The sequence below is a fragment of the Budorcas taxicolor genome, chromosome 2, assembly GCF_023091745.1.
Source record: "Budorcas taxicolor isolate Tak-1 chromosome 2, Takin1.1, whole genome shotgun sequence".
Taxonomy (NCBI): Eukaryota; Metazoa; Chordata; class Mammalia; order Artiodactyla; family Bovidae; genus Budorcas; species Budorcas taxicolor.
In genome coordinates this window covers 160,631,956-160,650,463 of record NC_068911.1, presented here as the reverse complement: position 1 = coordinate 160,650,463, position 18,508 = coordinate 160,631,956, and the positions used below count along the sequence as shown (strand labels likewise).

Sequence of the window (18,508 nt, the reverse complement as noted above, 5' to 3'; positions counted from 1 at the left end):
CCAACATGCCTCTGACTCAGTACATTCTACCATTCCCTACTCTTGACTCCACTCCCATCTTTATTCCTGCTCATCAGATAACTTTGCCTCCTAACACTTCCCTGAAAAAGCCTTACCTGTCTGGTGGGAACTTCCTCCCCTGACCCTCACTTTCCTCTCCCCCAGCCTTAGATTCAGAGAGATCGCTGCCATTTTAAGACACTACATTCCCTGCGCTCCACGGGGAGATGATCTCACCAACTTTCCTTTCACTCTAAAACTAGATCCTTCCCAATAGCCTATAAACATGCTTGAGTTCTTCCCACATGAAAACAAATTCTCCCTTGACTCTGTCTGTCCCTTTTGAAACTAACTTTATTTCCCTTTACAACCAAATTCCTTGGAAACATGGTCTCCCAGCACTTGCTTCCCATCCTGTCTGCTGGGACCACTCTGGATAAATGTCCAGCTGAGAGGCTTGGTTTGTCTTGGTCATCTCACTTCACCTGACTGAGGTTCCTGATATTTTCTTCCTTCTTGACTCTTTTGATAGTGCTCTGCTTTTCCCCTCTTACTTCTTATCTCTTCTGTTGTATCTTTTCAAAGTTTCTCTTCTCCATCTTCCCAGGATTCCGCCAGTTTTCTCCTCAGAGTCTACCTTTCCCCCTGGGAACTTTTCAGTTGTTTGGTGGTTTCTACTGCCACCCAGATGCCAGTGACTCACACATCCATGTCTTTCACCCAGACCTCACTGCTCAGCTCAGCCCCAAAGAGCCAACTGCCAAATGGATGCCTCTTTTTGGACATCACACAGGGAGATTTTATCACCCTGTCTGCTACTGCTACTGCTAAGTCACTTCAGTTGTGTACGACTCTGTGCCGCCGTCCCTGGGATTCTCCAGGCAAGAACACTGGAGTGGGTTGCCATTTCCTTCTCCAATGCATGAAAGTGAAAAGTGAAAGTGAAGTCGCTCAGCCATGTCTGACTCTTAACGACCCCATGGACTGCAGCCTACCAGGCTCCTCCATCCATGGGATTTTCCAGGCAAGTACTGGAGTGGGGTGCCATTGCCTTCTCTAAGACATGCAAATCAAATGAAGAAACCTGTTTCTCTCTTATGCACAGACTTGGTGAATGGCACTGTCAGTTGCCCAAGTCCGAAATCAGGAAATCATCCTAAATACTTTCTTCCTTCATGCCTCATATCTCCCTGGTAACCCAGTCCTACCCCTGCCACCCCTTAACTTCTCTCACATTCTCCTCACGACAGGGCTTTCATATCTTTCTTTGCATAGTTACCAGATCCCCACTGGCTCATACTTCCCATATTATCCTCCCCCCATGTCTCCTTCACAATGGCAAAAGAACCATCTTCCCCAAATGCAAAACCTGACCATGCCTTTCTCAGGTGAAAACTCTCAACAGTATGGCAATATCTCCAGGATAAAGTCTCAATTCCTTAGCATGGCATTTAAGACCCTCTATAAATCTGCAGTGTAGCCTCTCCTGCCTCCTCTACTTCCATCACGCAAAGACTGGGATCTAGCTTTGTGGGTCAACACATAAGCCAAGTCATTGACACCTTTAGCCCAGACAACTGGGCAACACCTGGGATCCCTGCCCATCACCTCTGACTGTGGGCAGGCAGTGCTTATAAGTGTGTGTGTCTCCATATAAGCACTTTCTGTGCAGTGAAGCTGGGAGAGTGGTGCTCTGGACACTCAGCCACTTAAGTTCTCAAGCACATACCATGGTTATACACTTCCTCTGCGCATTTGTTGGTGCAGCTCACTCTGCCCAGAATGTACCTGCCACTTCTCCGCAGTCTTCCCTGAATACCTCTCCTGGCCAAGGAGTCTTGGTTATTCCCTCTGTGCTCTCACTGAACTTCACACCAACTTCTAGCCCAACTACAATACATCTTTGAACTTAACCATGGACCCCTCTACTCCCTCTAGAAAACTACGAAATCTTTGGGGGCCAAGAAGTACAATTTGGCCCCCCACACATAGACGAGGGCTTCACACAGTCAATACTTAGCAAATATTCATTGGGTTGATGTCTTGATTCCAAAATATGAATGTCTTCCTAGGAACTATAAAAAAAGAAAACCTTCAAAATTCCAAGGGAGTGTGGAAACAAGGCCACACTATGAAAATGAGGATTGTGTCTTTCTTATGACCATGTGCGAGTTACCTCAGCATCCTCAACTGAAAAATGGAGAAATAGCTACCCCTTAGGGTTGTTATGAGGAACAACTAAGCTAATACACGTAAAAAAAAAAAAACTATAATTTTTCACTGCAGCATCCTCAGCAAAGTACCTTGAACATAGCTCTTGTTGGATGAAAATATAATAAATATGAAGAATGACTATGAATAAATTTTACTCCTAAAATAAGCAAACTCTTTAAAAGCTATCAGTTGTTCCACAGGGTGCAAATGATCTCACTAATTGTTGTAAGACATTTAATACAGAATTAGTTAAGGATGAGGGCTTCCCAATAGTGAAAGCAATTTAGAGTGTCAAACCACTTATACAAATCTGAGTTATTATTTTATCCAGGAAACAATCAGCTTAGATATTTTACATGGTATAAAAAAGTTAGTTTAAAAGCTATTTTAAGAAGTTCACCAACCCTCAATCAAGTCAATTCGCTAAAGGCAAGTCAATGAAAAAGACATTAGATTGCTATTGTACTCATATACTTATCCCATTATTTTTAGTCAATGCAGGATATGAGTCTTTGACAGTATCTGCAAGATATTAAAGCTAGAGTAGTTTATGAAATGATATAAATACCATCATATATAATATAGAGAAATTTAAAATAACAGATTTTTAAATTAGTTATAAAGGTATAATAACTACTTTTGCAATGGAATCCTAAAAAGAAATAACAACCATGTGAAAAGCCAGTGTAAACTCATCACTTGCAACATAAGTGCTACCCTGGTGGGAACGCTGACAATGGGGCATGCTTTGGAGGAAAGGTGGAGTAATATATGGGAAATTTTTGCACTTTTCACTCAATTTTTCTATCAACCTCAAACTTCTCTAAAAAATAAGATCTACTGAAAAAGATAAAAATAAAAAAGTAAAACAGAGCAAAAACAACAGGAATGACAACATAAAAATATACTAAAAATATAATAAAATAAATATACTCACTATTTCTGCTGTATGACCCCTAAAGGTATGGTAACATTTTCCAGTTTCTACACTCCATAGTTTACAAGTCTTATCAAAGGACCCAGTGGCAATTTTGTCACTAAGATTTAAAAAATATATATATGGAATTTGAAAACAAAGTCAATCACAGTATTTGATACACTGAATTAAGACAAGATATTAATACGTGGATCTCTATTTAGAAATCTACTTCACTTTCTATACTTCAATAAAAATTAATTTTAAAAAATAAACAAGTAATTTATTACTCAGTAATTTATTTTCCCTCAGGAGTCCTGAAGATGGGAAGTGCCCCTCTACACCCCACCCCCACAAAAAATTTTATTTCACTTTTAAAATACTAAGCAATCAGTAAATCAACTATACTCCAATGTAAAATAAAAATTTTTAATAAGCTAAAATAATAAACAATCCTGTATCTGTTGCAGTGGAAAACAAAATAATATTCTAATATTTGAATAGTATCTCTTTATGGTTTCAATTTTAAATATTTTACATTTTAAATATAAATTGTGTTTAAGATTGCAATAATTTTTTCATTAATGAATATGGTAAGGGATTTAGTTTAGAAAATTACTAACAAGTGGAAATTAATAATGTGTAATATGGTTGCAGGAATATGGAAAAATTCTGTTAGATATACTGAAGACAGTAATATCAAATTTAAAAGAAAGAAAATGGAAAGATATAGATCCAATTAAACATGTGGCTAGATAAGGTTTTGAGAAGTTAGTAAGTGTCTCCTTGAGAAAGTAAAATCTGTATTATTCCAATTGTAAGGTCTTTAAAGAAGAAAGAGGATTTGGAGAGGAAATATGAGAAAGACTTCAGTTCCTTTCAAGCAAGAAGCTTCACACATCTACTGTGGATCAGGGCTACTGATCAACACTCAACAAGTAAGAGTAAATTAGCCTGTTCAACCCTCAACCAGGGAACTAACAAACATCTTTTCCTTCACCCTGAACCCTGTCTGTCTTTTGTACTAATAACAAGTCATCAAAAGTGCACACAGTTGGGCCATCACTTGCAGTGCAAGCTCACTGTTCAAAAGTGTAGGAAAGTGTTCATTTTACCCCATCTTCAACAATGCTGTTGTTCAGTTTCCCAGTCGTGTCCAACTCTTCGTGACCCCCATGGATGGCAGCACGCCTGGCCTCCCTGTCTCACACCATCTCCCAAAGTGTGCCCAAGTTCATGTCTATTTCATCAGTGATGCCATCCAGCCACGTCATCCTCTGATTCTCTCTTCTCCTTCTACTCTCAATTTTCCCCAGCCTCAGGGGCTTTTTCAGGGAGTCAGCTGTTTACATCAGATGATTAAAATATTGGAGCTTCAGCTTCAGCATCAGTCCTTCCAATGAGTTTTCTGGGTTGATTTCCCTTATGATTGACTGGTTTGATCTCCTTGCTGTCCAAGGGACTTTCAGGAGTCTTCTCCAGCACCACAGTTTGAATGCATCAATTCTTTGGCATTCTGCGTCCTTTACAGTCCAGCTCTCACAGCCATACATGACCACTTGGAAGACCATAGCCTTGACTATATGGACCTTTGTCAGCAGAGTAATGTCTCTGCTTTTCAGTACACTGTCTAGGTTTGTAATTGCTTTCCTGCCAAGAAGCAAACATCTTCTGATTTCATGGCTGCAATCACTGTCTGCAGTGATTTTAGAGTCCAAGAAGAGGAAATATGTTACCACTTCCACCTTGTCCCCTTCTATTTGCCATGAAGTAATGGGGCCAGATGGCATGATCTTAGTTTTTTTAATATTTAGTTTTAAGCTGGCTCTTTCACTCTTCTCCTTCACCCTCATCAAAGAGGCTCTTTAGCTCCTCTTCAACAACATGACACGTAATTTATTAACCTCTTAATTTTTGCCATTCATATGGCCAAAACATAAAAATAATTTTAAAATTCATATTTGCCTAGTTGTTAAGTATGTCTATTCATATTTTTTGACTATTTCTCCAATGTGTTGTTTCTATTGATTTGTAAAGGAGTTCTTTACATGTTCTCCAAAATAACTCTTTGTTGCATATGTTACAAATCTTCTCACAGTGATCACTTGACTTTTCTTTTATGTATTAATTTTTTAAACATGCATATGTTGAGTTGTATGTACTGAAGTCCATCAGTCTTTTCCTTTGTAAAACAAAAATGTGAGGGGTCCTATGGCCCAAAATACCTATCCCAAAGAAAATTGTAAGTGCTCAGCACAGCTGCAGACTTTATAATTATCCAGACTCTCATGCCTTGACTCTCTCCTCGGTTCTCAGTGCCCCCACATGGTCTCCTGTGGTCTCTAATACTAAATGAAAAGAGGGTCCTTTCTGCAATGTCTTCTCTAATTTTTATAATGGTCTCATCTACAACTTCATTTAGTAACAATTTTTTCAAATATTTACCTTATCTGTGTTTTCATAGGAGACAACAGCTTTAATTTCACACATCGTATTTCACTAGCTTAAGCAATATCTAATTAAATTAGATTATTACAGATTGAAAGCACAACCCCCCACAAGCAAGTCTGTGGACAAATACGACCAACTCTTGGTAAGCTGAAAACGTCCCCAGTGCAAAGAGAAGTTAAGGGTACTGGTGGATAGAGTAGTTGCTGCAGGCATTCAGACAGCTATAGGTATAAGCAGTATGTCATTCAGAAGGATAGAGGACCTTGGGAAGATCTACTGAATGGGTCAACCAGAAGTTAGCTCAAAAATGGTTCTGTCACATTTCGTACTATTATTTAGCATGTCACTATACACGGTTTTCCATCTGATAAGACTATACGTTAACTTCTACACAAAACAAACTGTGTCATGCATGTACAGCTATTCTCTCGTGGTCCAGGGCTAGAACATCAGCAGGAACTTCCGGTCAGGGTTCATCTTCTGGTCAGAGAACTCCCAAGGGCAGAGAGTCAGCCCTGCATCAACGGGAATTCTAGCTCACCACTCTACTACTGTGTGATCCTGGCAGGGGTGTCTGAATTTTATCTATCTTATGTGAGGCCAGTAATACCTCCCCCAAAGCTACTTTGAACACTGAAGAAGATATTTAAATTTATTTTTTTATTTTATTGTTGGAGTATAATTGCTTTACAAAGTTGAATTAGTTTCTGCTGCACAATGAAGTGAATCAGCTATATGTATACACATATCGCCTCCCTCTTGAGCCTCCCTCCCACTGCCCCATCCCACCCCTCTAGGTCACCACAGGCCACCGAGCTGAGCTCCTTGTGCTATCCAGCACACTAGTCATCTAATTTATACACTAAGTAAGTAAGTAAGTAAAGTCACTCAGTCGTGTCCAACTCTTTGTGACCCCGTGGACTGTAGCCCACCAGGCTCCTCAGTCTATGGGATTCTCCAGGCAAGAATACTGGAGTGGGTTGCCATTTCCTTCTCCAGGGGATCTTCCTGACGCAGGGATCGAACCCGGGTCTCCCGCATTGGAGGCAGACGCTTTAACCTCTGAGCCACCAGGGAAGCCCCTATTTTATACACTAGCTATCTATTTTATACACACACATACATATATGTGTGTCAATGCTACTCTCCCAATTCATCCCATCCTCTCCTTGCCACAGTGTCCATACATGTCTGCATTCTCTATTCCTGCCCTGCAAATAGGTTCATTTATACCATTTTTCTAGTATATGGTATATGTGCCTTAATATACAATATTTGTTTTTCTCTTTCTGATTTACCTCACTCTGTAGGACAGACTCTAGGTTCATCCGAACCTGCAAACATCCTAACTCGCTTCAGTCGTGTCTGACTCTTTGTGAACCTATGGACCATAGCCCACCAGGCTCCTCTGTCCATGGAATTCTTCAATTAAGAACACTGGAGTGGGTTGCCATGCTCATTCTCAGGGATTTTACTGACCCAGGGATCGAACCTGCATCTTTTCCATCTGCTGCATTGACAGGCAGGTTCTTTACCACTAGCGCCACTTGGGAAGACCTGGATTCATCCACATCACTACAAATGACCCAATTTCATTTCTTTCCATGGCTGAGTTGGGCTTCCCAGGTGGCGCTAGTGGTAAAGAACGCGCTTGCCAGTGCAAGAGACATAAGAGACATGGGTTGGATCCCTGAGCTGGCAAGATGCCCTGGAGGAGGGCATGGCAACCCACTCCAGTATTCCTGGCTGGAGAATCCCATGGAAGGAGGAGCCTGGCTGGCTGCAGTCTGTGGGGTCACCTAGAGTGGAACATGACTGAAGTGACTTAGCATGCACACACTATAGCATACATCAGACACTCAACAACTTTGGGTTCATCTTCCGCTTTTCCTTCCCCAATAGATGGAGGAAGAGATGAATAAAAGAACCAGTGGGTTAGTAAGGAATCACTGGACGAGTGGGTGTCTTCTTACCCATAAGGGTTGTTGAACGCTATGGCATACACCACATTCCTGTGACCCTCCAGGGTGTGAAGCTCCTCTCCAGAGGCAGTGTCCCAGAGCTTGCACGTCCGATCATAGCTTCCTGTGATAAAGCTAACACAAGCAGTGGAAATACAGCACAAGGTGAGACCAGCAGCGTGTTAATAAAGACCTCATGTTTTTGCCTGCAAAACTATAGCCTCGTTTATCTTGCTTTTTACAATGAAAATTATGTATGCAGAACAAAGAGTTAAGTGAAAGTGAAAGTGACTTAGTCATGTCCACTCTTGGCGACCCCATGGAATGTAGCCTGCCAGGATCCTCTGTCCATGGGGATTGTCCAGGCAAGAAAACTGGAGTGGGTTGCCATGCCCTCCTTACATTATGGGTAGGCAATTTTTATTTGAAAAAAAGATTTGTATCCCTTGGTTGTTAAAAATTAGAAATAAAAAAATAGAAATAGACAGACACACAGAAATAAATAAGCAGTGCACAGAAGATTTTCGGACAGTGAGACTGCTCTGTGTGATAACATAGCACTGTATAGATGTCGTTATACATTTGCCAGCCCATGGAATGTACAAAACCAAGAGTGAACCCTAATGTGTACCATGAACTTTCAGTGATAATGGTGTGTCAATATAGTTCAAAGTTGCAACAGATGTAGGTCTCTGTGGGAGATGGCGATAGGGACAGAAGCTGCTGTGGGGTGGGGATGCAAGGCAGAAGTTATTCATAGATAGGAAATCTCTGCACCTTCTGCTCAATTTTGCTGTGAACCTAATGCTGCTCTAAGAAAATAAAGTCCAATAATTTTTTTAATAAACAAAGAACCTTACCATGAGCCTGATTTATTAAGTGCAACGTTAGTCAGTGGCAGTATATGTGCTCTGAGAACCTTCAATAAGAGAAAACACCATTCATTTCAAACTCGAACAAAATTATTCAGCTCATTCATTTTAACTTCCAACCAATGAAGACATTCAAATGCATCTTAATTATATATAATAAATGGATAGTATCCAATATTTGAACAAAGGAGGAAAACACATAGGACCTTCTGTTATTAAGACCAATAATACATCTGGAGGTTACAAATAATTACAGAAGCATGATCAAATCTATGTTTTCTATCAATTTGCTTTTAGATAGATTATAGCTATGAGATACAAATAGCTGTTATTGTTCAGTTGCTCAGTTGTGTCTGACTCTTTGCAACCCCATGGACTGTAGCACGCCGGGTTTCCCTGTGCTTCACTAGCTCCCAGAGTTTGCTTGAACTGATGTCCATTGAGTCAATGTTGCCATCCAATCATCTCATCCTTTGTTGCCCTCTTCTCCTCCTGCCCTCAATCTTTCCCAGCACCAGGGTCTTTTCACTAATTTATATTCTCTTTCACATATTGTACATGGTTTGTATATATGCATAAACAATATATATAGGAAATAAACCAAAGATGTTTCAAATACAGATTAACAATGAATTATTACTTTTTGAATCTTAAAGCTTCTTTAGAGTCAGAATATATCATGGAATTTATATTTCCATCCGTATGTTGTCTAGCACATAGTGGATGCTTTATATTTATTGAATGAATATACTTAAATTGGACCATCTGTTTTTAGTTAGGATGATTGGCCAGACTGGAACAGTCCTAATTATGTCTACTACCAGAGTGTTACTATTAATAGTGTCCTCCTTCACTATCAAAATATTCCCTTTGGAAGGTAAATTACAAGACCATATAAGTTATAGAGCTCATATTTGAAGTAAAATAGTGTCACCTGCTGGAAAAAGAATTATTACAAGAATGACCATCTTTCAATAAGTTGAAAGAAGGAATACAGAAAATTGTTGAATACTTCATATCAGACAAAATATGCTGAGTATATAAATAACAATATAAGTCATAAAAAATGAAATCAGTGTAATATAAATCATTTCTATAATAAAGCATTAAATGTTGTTAAATCATAAAGAAAAATGAAAGCTGTTATTGAAGCAATAAATGACATTTATCTTAATTTAGTTGCCAAGATTATAGATGAAAATAAGCATATCTTTATGGAATTAAAATTATTATACAATCCATATCAATAAATAATTTACTGAAATACAGTTTAGTTCATATGGAAGCAGAAAATTTGAAATGTTGATACACCATGAAATACATCTTAATATTACTCCAACTGGAAAAAAATTTAATTATTCAATAACTTAGAGCTACTTTAATGATTATTCTTTAGAGTTATCATTATAAAGAAAAGTTAAAGTTACTAATGCACATCTTTATTGAACCTGTCAAGAAACCAATTTTTGAATTTTATTCATTCATTCAACAAACATTTAAAATTTAGTCTTAGCAAAAATGTGGAAGACCTGAAAGAAAACATGATTTATATTTTATTTTAGATTAGTAGAATTAAGTAATTCATTGAAGTTCTTCTACTTACTATCTTTAAACATGCATTACCTTAAAAAGATAGAATTTGTGGTTGCTGTGTTGTCCAAGTTTATTTTGTAATCTCTGTATTAAAAGTTTGACCTGGTCTGATCGTGAAGCTGTGATGAGAGGTTCTGCTTTCTGTATCTCTTCTACTAATGCACTGACATCTGTACTGAAATTCACAAAAAAAAAAAAAAAAAAGTTACTTTTTTCTATGTCAGAAATTGCATATACATTCACTACATGAAGGATTGCATTGCTTTATGAAGTTCAAGATTTATAAATTGTCAACAGCATCATCATGTTCACCAAGAGATTTCCAGGGGAGAAAAATCATAGAAATCAATAAAGAGCATCTTGGCACGGATGAAAGCTGCCTGGGTTCTCTTCAATGCCTTTCCATTACCTGAGACTTTGCTTGAGGAAGCTGTGCAAAGATTCTGATTTGCTCATCTAAGAAGGCCAAGCGCTGCTTCTGAACAAGAGCTCTTTTATTTTTTTTCCTGTTTCTCTTTTTTTAAAAAAACAAATATATATATTAAAGTTGCCCAATCCTACTTTACTTTCCATGTTACCTATGATCTCCCATTTAATCCTATAACAACTCTCTAAAATTTAATGCTTTTCATAACTATTTTGGGGATGAAGAAACTGAGGTTCAGAAAGTTTCAATTTGCTGTATTTTGGGGGAAAGAGAAAGTATCTCAGTAAAACAGACATTCAAAGAACTATCATGATTATTAATTTCTCAATGCTATAACATTATCTCCCTGAAAGAGAATCAGTGTGAAAAATACAGATGCAAGTTTCCCCAGCATTCAAATAATCTGCAGCAATTCTAGTAAATTTTGCTAGTTCAGAATATTAATTCAAGACAAATATTAATGTCTGTATACCACAAAACATCAAGAATAGGGTCATTTTGCAAAACATATCTCCAGCTGCAGCTCCTTCAGGATTCACATCAGAGTCTGAGCCCAGAGCTTGCTCTTCTTGGCAGCCCTCAGCCCCTGGCTAAGCAAGAGGGCCACACAAGAGCCTGGCCACTTCTGCCCTGTGAGCTTGGCCATTTCCCCTTCTGCCCAACCCTCCCTCATTCTCTGATCTGTCCCGGGGTCACCTCCCAACAACCTTGTACTCGCTTACTTCTGTCTCAGCAAATGCATTAAAAATGCATTGTTTAATAGGCATTCTTCTTTTCATAAATAAAGATGTCCTGAGCTCCAGGTTTGTGCAAGGCGCTGAACTAGGAGACCCTTCATTCAACTAACATTGATTACTTGCCATAAGTTAGGCCCAGGGAGTGTCCAAGATATGGCGCCAGCTCTCAAGCAATACAGTCTTTCAGAATAAGAATGAATATTTGGAATGGAAATGAATCAGAGGTGGTTCCTAACAATGACTTTGAAAGACTCAGGGGTCAACAGAGTTAGACCTGCATAAGAATTCGAAAGATAATAATGGAAAGATTTTCAACAAATGTTATGGAAAGATTTTCAACAAATGTTATGAATCAAAACAGATTTTCAAACCAAAAGGTTTATTTTTTAAAATAAGGTTGGTTTGGAAAGAAGAAAAGGACAGACTGATAATCCTTTTCCTACACCCTCCTCATTAAGCAAGAGCCGTTTTTGGTCACTTCAGTCATGTTCAGCTTTTGGGGATCCTGTGGACTATAGTCTGCCAGGCTCCTCTGCCCATGGGATTTCTCAGACAAGAATGCAGGGGTGGATTGCTATTCCCGCCTCCAGGGGATCTTCCCAACCCAGGGATCGAACACATGTCTCCTGAGTCTCCTACATTGCAAGCATTTGCATTTGCATTGCATTTACCACTGAGCCACCCCAGAAGCCCACTCAGCAAGACACTAAAATAAAATTCACTGAAACGAACAGGAAATAATACACCCAGAACAATTTTTTTAGTAATGTATTGTCTGTAGTTTTATGAGCTTATCTATGCACAATCCTATGTCAGGGTTTTCCAATAATGATTTTGGATATGAAATACATGCTGCATTATATAGCTCCCTTACCTGGGATCAAGATCAAGCAAGTCTATGGATTTGGTCTTTAATTGTCCACTTTTTTCATATTCCAGCATAATTCCTAAAAAATAAACAAATATAAAACACTTATGATGACAGCCTAGGCCAAAAGTTAACCTACTTAGATACAACTTTTTCTTTTTTTTTTCCATTTTTGAAAATTCTCAACATAAAACATATGTAATATTCAATAAATAATTGACTAAATAAATAATGTAACATTGAGTAATATAATCACTCATAAGTCAGAGAAAGGTTGGAAAGAACTAACACTTCAGAGCCCACACAGCATAATCCATTTTCCTAAATAGATGCATTTTCAAAATCTAGCAAGCAAATTGGCAAAATTGTTTTCCTTATTCACAACTATCTTATTTTTAATAAGATGAAAAATGTTAAACATTTGTATGCCAACTACTAAAAATTAGTTGGGTTTATGCAAAAATGAATCTAGAAAATAAAGTGTAAAATCTGAAACATGTAAATTTATATGACTGCTTCACTGTGACAAGACATTACGGCAGTATGCTCACTGAACTCCAATACAAGCAAGAGGCTCTGACATGTGCAATGAAAAGCATAAGCAGAAAATAGAGAAAGATGCTTTCAGGAATCAGGTTGTTCGTCAGAGATTGTTTCTCACAGTATCTTAATATTCTTGATCTTCTCCTAGGTTTGAACTATAGGCAGTGTGTGATTGCCAAAACACTTGGGTAAGAAGACACTCACCCCTCCCCAAATTCTGCAATGCACCAAAAGGCAAAGCTTCGAAAGGTAAAATAGTATTGCTTACCCAGCTCATATTCAATTAACAGAAACCTTTAAAGTGCACAAAATGCCAACCAGTTCAATTAATGCTCATTTAGATCCTGCTTCTGGTCAAAGAACAAGGGGCCCACATGCAACAAATAAACAACAAAGACTATCATAACTGAGTCAACTGAAAAGCATGTATTCAACACCTACTCTTCACAAAGCAAAGGGATTCTGAAGGATAAAAGGTAAAAAGGGAAAGTCCCAAGTTTGATTACCCATATTACTGCTACATTCCTTTGGTCTTCGGGAATCTAGGTTAGGGAGAGGAATTATTCAGTGGATGCCAACAAAAGAATGCTCCTGACCTACATGCTATTCAAAAGAGGGTGGGAGGACTGAAATTAAAAGATAAGGAGGTGAAACATAATTGCTTTATACACAGAAGGGATAAAGGTAACATGAAAATGATTCAGTGGTGAGCCATACTTCTCCTATTTGATGTCATTTAACACCCACCAGTTCAGTTTAGTTCAGTCGCTCAGTCGCTCAGTCGTGTCCAACTCTTTGCAACCGCATGAATCGCAGCACGCCAGGCCTCCCTGTCCATCACCATCTCCCGGAGTTCACTCAGACTCACGTCCATCGAGTCCGTGATGCCATCCAGCCATCTCATCCTGGGTCGTCCCCTTCTCCTCCTGCCCCCAATCCCTCCCAGCATCAGAGTCTTTTCCAATGAGTCAACTCTTCGCATGAGGTGGCCAAAGTACTGGAGCTTCAGCTTCAGTATCATTCCTTCCAAAGAAATCCCAGGGTTGATCTCCTTCAGAATGGACTGGTTGGATCTCCTTGCAGTCCAAGGGACTCTCAAGAGTCTTCTCCAACACCACAGTTCAAACGCATCAATTCTTCAGCGCTCAGCCTTCTTCACAGTCCAGCTCTGACATCCATACATGACCGCAGGAAAAACCATAGCCTTGACTAGACGGACCTTAGTCGGCAAAGTAATGTCTCTGCTTTTGAATATACTATCTAGGTTGCTCATAACTTTTCTTCCAAGGAGTACCTTGGAAACTTGCAATATCATGTGGCTTGCCAAAGATCAGAATTTAAGTATCTAACATGCTAAGTGAGATGATCTTATTTATTATAAGAGAACCATTAAGGCAATAGTCATAACCATGAGTCTAAAGCTTTACTTGAGTTTACTTGCTTTTAGAATTTTGGATTCAGATCTGACCCACTCACATTTCAAGGTGGATTCTACAGATTCTGCTTAACCCACATCATCTCATTTAAACCGTTCATTTATTTAACAAATATGTGATCCCTCATTTATGCACCCATAATGAGCCCTAGGGGCTCATTTAGAGGTTCTACTCTAGGAGCTACAGATACCATTGTAAGTGAAATTAGCAAAGTCCTTGTCCTCAGGAAGCTGATATTCTAGTCGGGGAGACTAAACAAGATAAATAAGTAAAATTTATTTTGGTTGAATTGAGATAATGCTAAGAAAAGACAAAGCAAGGAAGGGGGTTCTGAAATATCATGAGGAGAAGTTGCAAATTCTAGGAAGGAGGGGGCTTCACTTTATTCACTTTACTTATGTTTTATTAAAAAAAAAAAAAAACTAAAGAAGCTAAAAGTAACAATATCCAGGGGAAGATTATTCCAAGCAAAAAATCAGCAACTGCAGAGACCCTGACTGGGGGCATGCCTCGCCCACCTGAGGAACACAAAGCAGAGAAGTGCTGCTGGAGGGGGAGTGAAGTCAGAGAGGCCAAATGTGGTGGATCTGATATGGTCTTGGGCATCATGGCCCTTTCACTTTAAAAGAAATGAAAGCCACTGAAGGGCTGGAGAAGAATGGTGACATAATCAGATTTATGCTTTAACAGACTCACCTCCACAGAAGTGGGGCAAGCATAGAGCCTCTAGCAATAAAGAGAATGGTGGCCATGATTCTGGAGAGAAGTTGTTGAACTCTGTGTATACTTTGAAGGTGAATTGGCAGTGTTTGTCCCTGGACCAAACATGGAGTGAGCAAGAAAGGAGAAAAAGACAAGTCTAAAGTTTTGGCAGAAGTTAAGTAGAAGAATGGAGCTTCCATTGACTGACAGGAGGTAGACCATCAGAGGCCCCATGTGAGATGTATGTTGATGTTGTGAGATGTATGTTCTTCATCTGAATGAAGAACCAGGCAGGCAGGCACGTGCTTAGGACTACTCAGGATGATTTTTAAGCCTTGAGAATAGATGAGACTGTCCAGCAAATGAGCAGAGTTAGAGAACTCCCCGATGGCTCAGCAGATAAAGAATCTACCTGCAGTGCGGGAGTCACAGGAGATGTGGGTTCAGTCTCTAGGCTGAGAAGGTTTCCCTGAAGGAGGAAATGCCGCCCACTCCAGTGTTCCTGCCTGGGAAATTCCATGCACAGGAGAGCCTGGTGGGCTACAGTCCGAACAGTCACAAAGAGTCTGACATGACTGAGCATGACCGTGGACAGATGGAGAGAAGTCCAAAGACAGAACTCAGGGGCACTCCAACATTAAGACCAGAAAGAAGAGGACAAGTTAACAAGATGGACCAAAGAGTGACAACAAGGCAGAAGAAAACACGGAATGTGTGTCCTGGAAGTCACAGGAGGGCAGAGTGAGCCAGTGGATCAAGTGCTGCTGCCCGGTCAAAGAAGACAAAGGCTGAGATGAGATGTAGCCAGTGGATTCAGTGTTATTGGAGGCGGTCATTAAGGATCTTGAACAGTTTCAGTGGATCAGTGAGGGTGAAACCATGACAGGAGTGAGTTCAAGACAAAAGGGAGAAGAGAAACTGGGGACAACATTCTTTTCAAGGAGGTTCACTCCCAAGAGAGATTTGAGAGACCAGCTAAAGGGAGTCAGTAGACATATGGGATAAGTGTTATTGCCACCACCTGACTGGTGCCTTAACAAATCAAAACCAAAAAAATCCTTAAGCTCCACATTTTCACATGCTGATATCCAGTTATTCTTTTAACTAATTTTAATCGGAAACTCAAGAGGGAAAAAAACCTGAGTGTCCTTACTACAAACTTGCTACTAGCTTCTTGTCGAAGTTGCACTCATGCAGGGAGGCAGAAGGAGGATCTCCTGAGTTTTTAAACATTTATTTTAAAATTACAGGTTCTATGTCTGGATCAACCTCATTTATCACACACATTCATTTACTAATAAACTCAGTCAGTAAACACTGAAGGCCTCCTGTACGCCAGAGTCTCTTTTACAGCTGAAGAAGAGATGAGATCTCAGTTCTCATGGAGCTTACATTTTATGGGAAAGAGGGAGTCATTCAAAGCACAGACAAGAAATGTACTTTGATAACTATAATAAAAGACAATAAAACAAAATGGTTGAGAGTAAGATCAATGAGGGGAAGTGCTTTTTTGAATGGTGATAATGGAAGGTCTCTGAGGAGGTGACGCTGACCAAGACCAAATGAAGAAAAGTGGCCAAAGTCTGGGGATGTCTGAGTCCAGAAAGAGAGACAGATGAGTGAAATGCCCTCCATGACGTCTTGGAAGAGCATTTAAGGAAATCTGAAGTGTAGTGAGCGTAAGCTAAATCCTAGAGAGCATGGATCTTATTCTGAACATGATGAAAAACTACTGGAGAGGCTGAGTCCAGATTCCACTGGCTGTGACATACAGACTGTAGAGGACAGAGTTAAACCAGGAATCCAGTTGACAAGCCCAGGGATGGCAGAAGTAGAAGCGATGGTGGATGAGATGGAGATAGGGATAGAGGTGAAAGCAGGAAGGTGTGTGGGGTCAAGGAACTTGTGCCAAGGGAATGAGAAGAATGTGACGAACTCACAAAACACTTTGAAAGTAGAGTGACAGCATTTGTTAATGAACTGGACAAGGGAGTGCAGAGAGGGTCAGTGAATCACAAGAGAGAAATAAAGGATGGCTGAGGTTCTGCCAGAAAAAGTGGACAGGGTGGTGATGCCATCCATGGACTGGCCCAGCCTGAAAGAGCTACACAACTAGGAGGGGACTGGAGAAAATGACCCATGAGGTCTGTGCCTATCAGACATCTTCATGGAGATTGTGAGTAAGCAGTTGGATGCATTACTGTGAACAGTGAGATTTTCAGTGCGAAATTCTTCAAGTCCCACCCCTCCCAAAGTTATACTAAATCAAACCAGTCCAAAGTGATATCACCACCCATTTGACATTTTAAAGATAGTTTTTGTTCAGACTTTTCATTAAGCATGTGTATTTTGTCTTCTACTGCCTTGTGGCAAGTTTTGAGGACTTTTTACTTTATATTTTTAGTTTCAATGCGAGTTCCAAATTAGAAGCCAAGAATTCTGCTATTTCTGTCCTTGTCAATCTGTATGATGAGTGGACTTCACTTATCCTCTAAAGGTCAAGAGGACTAGGTGAGAGTGTCCTACTCTACACTTGATTTTAGCCAAAAGACCAAGAAGCAATGCCCTACTCTAAAACTAGAGCATTCTAGCATTCTCTGGGTTTATTCTGTAGTTCCTGAGCTCACTGTAACTTTTTAAAGCCCCGTGTTGCAAGAGCACAAATGGTACACAGTAAAGTGAAAGCCTTAGTCATTCAGTCCTGTCCGACTCCTTGCCACCCCACCTACAAGAGCCTGCCATGGAATTCCCCAGGCAAGAATCCTGGAGTAGGTTGCCATTCCCTTCTCCAGGGAATATTCCCGACCCAGGGATCAAACCCAGGTCTCCTACATTGCACGCAGATTCTTTACTATCTGAGCCAACAGGCAGGGCTTCAATAAACGTGCCGATGGATTGATATGTACAGTCTGGAATTTGGTCACTAAGGTAATATCCTTTTTAAGTATGCATTTTTCTTCCCATACTCAACAAACCTTTACTTGATCATTCTGGTACCTTTAAAATAAAAAACAATGTGACCCTTGTCAGCGTTTTCCCTTTCAGAAACAATATTCCACAACATCACTAATCGCCCCCTCTCCCTACCCTTCCACTTCGTTCCTAAGTAACCAGAAAGCGTTACAAGTCAGCCATTTAAAAGTTTAAGGACTTTTTTCCAAAAAAAAAAAAAATTTTTTTTAAGTTTTTAAAGTTTTGCGAACCCGAGTACAGCATCTGAAACAGTGAAGAGTGCAAGTTAGGAAGCACCTGGCTGCCCTAGGGATCACCCGCTCTGGACACCACCGCTCGGGGCCCAGCACTTTTCCTCTGCCCCAGACCCTCCCGGTGCAGACCTCCACGTGAAAGCAGAGGGGGCCCGGCCCGTACCTGGCGGGTAATACCGGAGCAGGAGACTCTTGAGCTTCATTTTGTCGCTAGGGGACCACCAGCCAACCGACTTGGTCACCATGGAAACGTCCAAACAGCGGACAGCTCCGGGGCGCATGCGCGGGGGCCACTGCAAGCTCCTGGGAAGTGGGGCTTGGAGCTCTAGCTGTTGGGGCTCATCCTGCCGCTCAGGCGTCTGGGGTTGGGCTGGGAGGTCCCGGACATGCGCGGGTGCAGAGCGCACCCTGCCCCCTCCGCCGCCCGCATCTGCCTGGGGGTTCCCGGGGCGGGACAGGGGGTTCAGGGTGCCGCGCAGTGAGAACGCTCCCGCCCGCGCCGCCTTCGCCTGAATCTGCACCTCTCGGTGCAGGTGTATGGGGTGGGTGGACGAGCTCCCCCGGTGTCTTCAGTCAGGGTGA

General features: G+C 40.5%; 1 protein-coding gene across 1 annotated transcript in view; it reads right to left on the bottom strand.

The window, feature by feature from the left end:
• Nucleotides 1-18,129, bottom strand: part of DAW1 (dynein assembly factor with WD repeats 1) — a 33,668-nt gene extending 15,539 nt beyond the window's left edge. The window contains exons 1-6 of the mRNA XM_052636036.1: nt 18,090-18,129; nt 12,046-12,118; nt 10,038-10,182; nt 8,403-8,461; nt 7,555-7,677; nt 3,152-3,251 (exon numbers count right to left, since the gene is read on the bottom strand). Coding sequence (XP_052491996.1) covers nt 3,152-3,251; nt 7,555-7,677; nt 8,403-8,461; nt 10,038-10,182; nt 12,046-12,118; nt 18,090-18,129 — 540 coding nt within the window. The remainder of the gene's footprint in view (nt 1-3,151; nt 3,252-7,554; nt 7,678-8,402; nt 8,462-10,037; nt 10,183-12,045; nt 12,119-18,089) is intronic.
• Between the last annotated feature and the right edge of the window lie 379 nt (nt 18,130-18,508).